Raw genomic sequence first — 8,360 nt, 5'->3', positions numbered from 1 at the left:
TTTTAATTCTTCAGGAGAATAGAACTTTTTGTCTTTTTGTATTAAATAAATTTACTCTTAAACTGGATCTTTTGGTGAACTTATATTTGCACATTTTAAGTAAATATGCTTCAGAGCCGGAACATCCATCCCAAAATGCTCTCTCCTGTATCTCCTTCTGTCCTTACATACCTCCTTACATTCCTCCTTTTCTCCTGTATTTCCTCACTTCCCTCCTTGTCTCCTTCTCTCCTGTATCTCCTCACTTCCCTCCTTGTCTCCTTCTCTCCTGTATCTCCTCACTTCCTTCCTTGTCTCCTTCTCTCCTGTATCTCCTCATTTCCTTCCTTCCATCCTTTTCTTTTGTATCTCATTTCATTCCATACCCCATTTTCTCCTGTCTTCTAATTTACCTCCATACATTATTGTCTCCTGTAACTCCTAATTTCCTTCCTTGTCTCCTTTTATCTCCTGATTTCCTTCCATACCTCCTTTTCTTCTGGATCTCTTCGTTTATTTCTCTTCAGAGACTATTTTTTAAAAAGCAAAAGGGAAAAAGTCAAGTGACTTACATTCATAATTATATATTCTGAACTGTTTTTTACAGAATTAATGAAATTTTAATGATTTTTTTAGGTCATTTATCACGCTGTCATTTTCCTTTCTTACTTTCTCTTTTTTATGTGTGTGTGTTTGGGTTTTTTGTTGTTGTTTTTTGGCAAATTTACGTTTTTTTTTTTTACTTTTCACAGATTTCTTGTGAAAGTCTCAGTCATAACTTCTTTTGTTGCTCATTATTGTCTTCCTGTGTTTTTTTTTTTTAAAGCCAATTTGTCCAGGACTCGAAAGGTTAAATAATTTTTAAAAACTATTTTACAGAATTCTTATAATCTTTAAGCCTTTTTCAGGTCATTTATCACACTTTATTGTATTTTTATTTATGACCTTTTTCTTTATTTTTAGATTTCTGGCAAATTTCCAGGCAGTTTTTCGCACTTTTCACTGAGGTGAAAAGGTCAGGTGTGCAGGTGTAATACCTGAGAGGAGCAGAGGGTGCCGCTGTGTCACTCTTTTAGGAAAACTCACCAGGCCCCGCCCATCTCCTTATAAGGATAAGTGGGCGGGGACAGACGTTTTGGTCTAAAGTTGACTTTAAATTTGACCCGTGTGTTTTTGTTGTTAGTCTGACAGCAGCAGCTGTCCAGCCTGAGGGACACTTCAGCAGCGGGACACTTCAGCAGAGGGACACTTCAGAGGGACACTTCAGAGGGACACAGCCTCAGTATGAGGAGCTGCTGAAAGTGGAGCTGTTTTCTTTCTTTTATTGTGAAAAGTGGAGGCGCTATAAAGACTGACCTGTCCATCCTGAGGGACAGGATGTCTCCGCTGCAGCTGTCCGTCTACTGGCGTCTCTGTCTCCTCTTCTTCTTCACCTCCTTCCTCTTTTTCCTCGACATTTTCACCGCCGCCGTCGTCGCGGCCTCCTGTCGCCATGGCAATGGCACCGGCCGCGCGGACTCGCTCCTGCATGGGACGTTGGCACGAAACGCCGAGGGCAACCAATCAGAGCCCGGGGAAGGTCCGGAGAGCGAAGCTGATTGGAGGACGGAGAGCGGGAACGGAGACGTGAGTGAGGAACACTTTTCAAGAGTTTTCTGTCCAATTCCTGAAATTATTTCAGCATGTTAATGCGTTTTTATAAACTTTACACGTAGTTTCGCTTTGTGTTATTGTGTACTTTTAAAAGGACACAGCCGAGGCAAACAGGTTAAATTTTTAACTCTTATCGACATGAAACTTCCAGAAAGTACTTTTTGCATCACAAGTTTTATGAAATTGTATTTTTAAATTTGTAAATTTAACATCAATCTGGATATACAAGGTTTTGACAGAGGGAATTTGGGAAATCTAATTTTATCACTTCACAAGTAAAAAAATAAAAATAAAATACAGCCATTAAAAAAATTTCCTTTCCTTTTATTGCATCACGAGTTTTCTGAAATTTTATGTTTAAATTTGTGAATATAACATAAATCTGAATTTTTAAATTTTTTTAACTAAAAGAAGTTTAGTTTTAAATATGAAAATGAGGCATTATCTAATTAAATATCCCTTATTGCATAATTTTCCAGAGCAGAAATGTGAACTAAAATGAACTTAAAAATGTTTTTTTGACATTTTGATTCTGCTGCTCTGAACACAAATGTGACTGTTAGAAAATGAGTTAATGTGCAACACAGAGCTGTTATTGTAAACTGTTTCAGTCAGCTGTTAAAGGAAAAGATCTACATTTTTGTTGGTTATACATCCAGTTAGATAAGAAGAAGGTGGAAGAGAAACGTCCAGCGAAGACACTGGAAGCAGGGGGACGCCACGAATTAACCAACCACAAGATTATCTGATCTTATCTTGTGCGGACAAGATAATTAAGCTGTGTACACAAGATAATAACGTGCTCTAACAAGTTGTTCCCAAAAGATGAAAAATTGTGTTCACAAGATAACTTGTTTCTACAAGTTGTTCCCAAAAGACATTAACTTTTTGCCAAAAGATGCTATGAGCATATAATTTGTTCCCAAAAGATAAAAATGTGTTCCCACAAGATCATTAACTTGTGTGCACAAGATCATAACTTGTTCTTCCAAGTTGTTCCCAAAAGATAAAAACTTGTTCTATTGATAATAATTTGTTCCCAAAAGATAAAAATGTGTTCCCACAAGATCATTAACTTGTGCACACATGATCATAACTTGTTGTTACAGGATAACTTGTTCCCACAGGGGTCCAGCAGCACATTTCTGGGGGGAACAGTCTGTCTTAAGTAATTTATTTCTGTGTGTGTGTGTGTGTGTGTGTGTGTGTGTGTGTGTGTGTGTGTCAGTCAGTGTGTGGTTGGACAGGCTGGTTGTCGTACGGTCAGACTCTCTACATGGTCGGCCTGCTGCTGGGATCTCTGTTCGGAGGAGCGATCTCCGACCGGTACGACATAAACTCATCTGCAGCTTCAGCTCCTTTGATTTGATTTGAAACTCCTTCATGTGTGTGTGTGTGTGTGTGTGTGTTGTGTGTGTGTGTGTGTGTGTGTGTGTGTGTGTGTGTAGGTACGGGAAGCGTCCGGTGCTGCTGGTGTGTGTGTGTGTGCATGCCGTGTGCGGCCTGGTGCCCGCCGTCCTGCCTCAGCCCTTCCTGTTCCTCGCCGTCCGTTGCCTGACGGGCGTCTGCTGCTGCTGCATCAACATCTGCTCCTTCAGTCTGGGTAACGTCCTCCCGTCCTCGTCCTCCTCCCGTCCTCCTCCCGCCCTCCTCCCGTCCTCGCCGTGGTCGACCGGGCGTCTGCTGACTTTGATTGGACCGCGGTGGGACACGTTCCCCAAACACGGACGATAGAGAACACGTGTCCCAGATAAAGTGGCGGTGAACGGGCCGATTGCTAATGAGGCGAGACGGCCTCCAGCGGCTTCCTGACCTCTGACCCCCGCTGAGCTCTGATTGGTCAGCCTGAGAGGGGCAGCAGGTTCAGGACAGACGTGTGCTGCACTGACTGAAGAACAAAAGAAAAGTTGCTCTGTTTTTCGGAAAATAACAACATCATAATCTCGTAAATGAACTGTGATTCAGAAAAACAAGAACCAGTGTTTGTTTGTTTGGTCCACGAAAACATTTCTGTTCATTCACGCCTCCGCACAGCCGACATCCTGAAGAATTTAGAGCAGGGACACTCGACATGCCTCGCTCGGGGCCACTTTACAAAAGGTCAGAAGGTCAGGGGCCAGTCGCAGGAGCCTCATACGTGTTTGTAGGAATTTAGGACATTTTTTGGCTTTTAGAACATTTCTAGGATTTGAACACGTTTCTCAGGTTGTAGGATGTTTCCAGAATCTCAGGACGTTTCTTGTATTTAGGACATAGACAGACAAAGAACACTTAGAGGATTTTTAGACGTCGTTGTAATAAATTATCTTGAGGGAACAAGTTATCTTTTGGGAGAAAAGCGATCATGTTTTTATTTCTAAAAATCCTAGATTCTCCTAAATTCTTTGGTCTGGGATCGTTTGCACATACTGACCTGTCTTTAAATGTCTCTCTGTCCTTGTCTTGCAGCGGTGGAGTGGACGCCGCCGGCCGCCCGTCTCTGGCCGCCGGCCGTCCTGCCGTTCTGCTTCAGTCTGGGGACGATGGGCGGAGCTCCGCTGGCCTGGCTCAGCCCCACCTGGACACAGCTGCACCTGTCGCTGTCTCTGCCTCAGCTCGTCTGTCTGCCGCTCTGCCTGTAGGTGCACGAACCTGTCCATCTGTCCATCTGTCCACCTGTCCATCTGTCCATCTGTCCACCTGTCCATCTGTCCACCTGTCCACCTGTCCGTCTTGTTTGGTCTTTAGAAAGTGTTAACAGCCTCGAGGTCTTTTATTTGTCCGCCTTTCCAGTTCGATCCCAGAGTCTCCTCGCTGGCTGCTGTTAAGGAGGAAGACGGATGTCCTGGAGCGTTACCGTAGCAACAGCCCTGAAGACAAACAGTGTCTGGACTTGGTAAATACAAACACACTCAGTTTCTGTCCCAGGTATACTCGGCAGGACTTGTTGGTTACTCTGCGTAAACAGTGACGACAAATTCACTGTCATTCACTATACCTGCGTTTTTGGGGTTTTTTCGGCGCCGTGTCTGCGATTTTTGAAGTTTTCTCTTAGATCTCGGTTTGAAACCAGGTTTTGTACCTTTTCATATTACCGTTTCAAGTCCTGACGTCCCGACCACAGCAACTTAAGAACAAAACTAGAATCAGAATGATGGACAGAAAAGTGGTTTATGCTGAATATTATGATGTCACAGTGAAGTTGACCTTTGACCTTTTTAAATCGTTTTATCTGATTTAATGTTTGTGAGAAAATTTGTCATAATTAGTGAATTAATTATTGAGTTATGGCCGAAAACATATTATTCACGGTCACACTGACCTTTGACCACCAATTTTTAAACGTTTGCGCCAAATATAAAGAAATTCCCTCAAGGAGTTCTTTAGATATCCTGTTAACAAGAATGAGAGAAACGAGGTCACATTCACCTTAATCTTTCACCTATCACCACTGAAATCTAAGTAGTTCATAGTCGAGATCAAGAGGTTGTTTGTGCCAAATTTGAAGAAACTCTGTTAAAGTGTTCTAGAGATATAACATTCATGAGAATGAGGCCGAGGCAAGGTCACTGTGACCTTGACCTTCAACCACCAAAATTTAATCAGTTCATGGTTGAGCACAAATGGACGTTTGTGCCAAATTTAAAGAAATTCCTACATTATGTTCTTGAGGTTTCGCATTTACAAGAATGATACAAAGCAAAGTTGACCTTTGACCTATGACCATTAGAATAAGATTAGTTCATTGTTGAGTGCAAGTGAACGTTTATGCCAAATTTGAAGAATGTTCTGCATGTTTCTTGTCGTCACGGTGACAGTCGGTGTCAGTCAGTGTGTGTGTTTCTGTGTGCAGCTGTTGGACTCGGCGTGGTCCAACCTGCAGAAAGCCATCGAGGCTCAAAACGAGCAGCCAACGGGAGGCCACGCCCCCAGTGACATCATCCATCTGAGACACCCGACTGTCCTGCTGCGGCTGTTTATCATGAGCTACCTGAGGTGACTCATATTTAGAAACAGTTTGAACACATTCATGACATATGAAATATGCTACAAGTATAAACAATTTTCAGTAAAAGTACTGAGGCGGCTGTTAGGGGAGAAAAAGTGATAATATTTTAAAGTCGTAATGTTTTGAGAACCAGTTTGTGGTATTTAGAATAAATGGATAATATTTAGGAAATGAACTTGCAACATATCAGAAATAAATATTTTGAGACTAAAGTCAAAATCTTTGAAGCATAAAGTTGTCATATTTTGAGATTACCATTGCAATATTTCTAGAAAAAAGTTGGAATTTTAAGAATATATTTTGCAAATCAATAATTTTTAATCCATTTGGGATATATATTAAGTTGCAATAATTTGCGTATTACGTCATAATATTTTGATGATAAAGTTGTGATATTTTGAGAGTTAAGTCCTTATATTTTAAGAGGAATGTCATATTTTGAAAATAAAGTTGTGATATAAATATAAAATATTTATATCACAAAAATTTTTTTGATTAAATAATATTTTTAAAATAGTCATATTTTTAGGGATGGATTCCATAAGAATAAAATTTTATTAATAGTCTGACAAGAAATTATAATTTTTCAAAAAATAAAATAAATAATTTGTCTGCCTTTTCTCAATTCACAAAAAAAAGACTTACTTGTAACCGAAGCTTTCTACGACGCTGCATCATGAACAGGAGAGATTCAGGTGACATTTCTACAGAGTGAAGTTCAGAAGCAGATCAGGTTCAGACGGCTTGAAAGTAAAGACAAAAGCATAAGTGACAATTTGACCAGAAATAAGCAGAAGTGTGTGTTATATATGCTGACAAGCTAAGGAAGAGAAGGTCGTTTAACAGTCTTCAATAGAAACAAAAAATTCATGGTTGAATATGAATTAATATCGAGGAAACTTGTTTGAGACCATAAGACCTGCTAAAATAATGTGTTGGTCAAGATTAAAATGAACGAGACGACTCATGATGAAACATTATGAGCTGTGTAACCTGTGTTCCTGCAGCGCAGCATCGGCGCTCACGTACTTCGGCATCTGCATGAACATCGGCTCTTTCGGCGTCGGCATTTACTCCGCCCAGTTCTTCTCCGGCCTATCAGAAGCTCCCTGCCTGCTCGTCCCACTGGTTCGCCTGGGGCGCCGGCCAATCAGCATGCTTGCTCTGTTTCTGAGCGGAGCGGCCTGCTTCCTGTCGTTACTGCTGTCCAGATACAACAGTGAGCAGAGAAACAGAAAAAATCTGTGCTTCTGTGATCAGTGTAACAATACTGCATTATAAGGAGTTATGATATTGTATCAGTATTACTTTGTGATATTGTAGCAATATCATTTTAACTTTGTATTTATGTAATTCTGAAGTCTAAAAGTTGAATTACATTAGCATTGCCACTGGTTTTAGATGCATACAGGAGCGTATCGTCTGCATAGTCGGAGGCTTTCTTTCAGACATAGCTTAGTGCATAAACAGAATATTCAGGTTGAAGGTGATATTATTGTGTGTGCAGGTGAGCCGGTGCTGGTGATGAGTCTGGCTTTGCTGGGGAAGCTCTGCATCCTGGCCGCCATCTTCATTTCCATACTGTACAGCATCGAGCTGTTTCCCACCGTGGTCAGGTACACACAATTATACACATACAGTATGTGACTCGCTCTATCAGTGTACTCCAAATTTTAGCAAAATATGTCCAATTACATAATAATCCTCAGTGAGCCATGGTTTACAGAAGTGATGCTCAACTTACAACCTGCAGGCCAAATCAATAAGGTCCCTGGCGGCCCCCCAAATTTTTCTAATTGACAATAACAATAAAGTGAATGACATTTGTCCTTTTAGTATCCAAAAGGTGCCAGAGTGCATAAAACAGTCAAAATAGAGCCCACACACCCTCAACAGAGGTTCTACCTAAGACCCTAATGTCCTAAAATCCAAGAAATGCCCTAAAATCTTGGAAACATCCTAAAATCAGAGAAATGTCCTAAATCCTTCAAACATCCTAAAATCAGAGAAACCTCTTAACATCTTAGAAAAGTCCTTAAAATTCTAGAAATGGAACCGACAACTTCACACTTCTTTTTTGTCTTGTTTTTTGTCTCTAATGTCAATCATGTCGTCCTGATGCAGACAGCGATGTTTGTCTCTGGTTAATCTGTGTTTCCGGCTTGGCTGCTTGGTCAACTCCCTCGTCCCCTCCAACCCAAATGGAGCAATCTCATTGGCCGCCATGGTCGTGTACAGCAGCGGACCGATCATAGGCTGTGGTCTGTGCCTGCTGCTGCCGGAGACCAGCGGCGTCCCGCTGCCAGATTCAGTGGAGGACTGTGACAGGCAGCCTCGGCCCCGCCCACCCAGCATTGGCTCCCTGTGGAGGAAACGGTGAGAAACGAAAAATTACAGCATCATGACTGTGTGCCTCTGCGCACCAGTCAGGTTTTAGTTACAGTTCATATTATAAAATCCTAAAAACATCAGAAAAGTCCTGAAATACTGGAAATGTCCTAAAATCCTACAAACATCCTTATATCTTAAATCTAAAAAGTCTTAAAGTCCAAGACAGGTATTAAAATCCTAGAAAGGTTTTGAAATCCTTGAAGTGTTTTAAAATTCTAGAAATGTCCTAACATGCTAGAAATGTCAGAAAATCCTAAAAACGTTTTTACATCTCAGAAATGTAAAAAAATTCTTGAAACATCCTAAAATCTCAGAAATGTCCCGAAATCCAAGAAATATCCAACAAACC

The 8,360-nt window shown here is 41.1% G+C and overlaps 1 protein-coding gene across 1 annotated transcript; it reads left to right on the top strand.

Annotated features, from left to right (window-relative positions):
* Positions 1-1,257: 1,257 nt before the first annotated feature.
* LOC121964810 (solute carrier family 22 member 6) lies at positions 1,258-7,996 on the top strand (the record flags this gene model as incomplete). Its single annotated transcript, XM_042514997.1, has 9 exons — positions 1,258-1,605; positions 2,861-2,958; positions 3,081-3,235; positions 4,081-4,249; positions 4,405-4,507; positions 5,465-5,607; positions 6,628-6,839; positions 7,128-7,236; positions 7,745-7,996. Coding segments are annotated over exons 1-9 (1,490 nt in total), but the record flags the coding sequence as incomplete, so codon positions are not given.
* Between the last annotated feature and the right edge of the window lie 364 nt (positions 7,997-8,360).

Source organism: Plectropomus leopardus, unplaced genomic scaffold, assembly GCF_008729295.1.
Source record: "Plectropomus leopardus isolate mb unplaced genomic scaffold, YSFRI_Pleo_2.0 unplaced_scaffold1726, whole genome shotgun sequence".
In the NCBI taxonomy this organism is placed as follows: domain Eukaryota; kingdom Metazoa; phylum Chordata; class Actinopteri; order Perciformes; family Serranidae; genus Plectropomus; species Plectropomus leopardus.
This window is presented reverse-complemented; position numbering and strand designations above follow the sequence as displayed.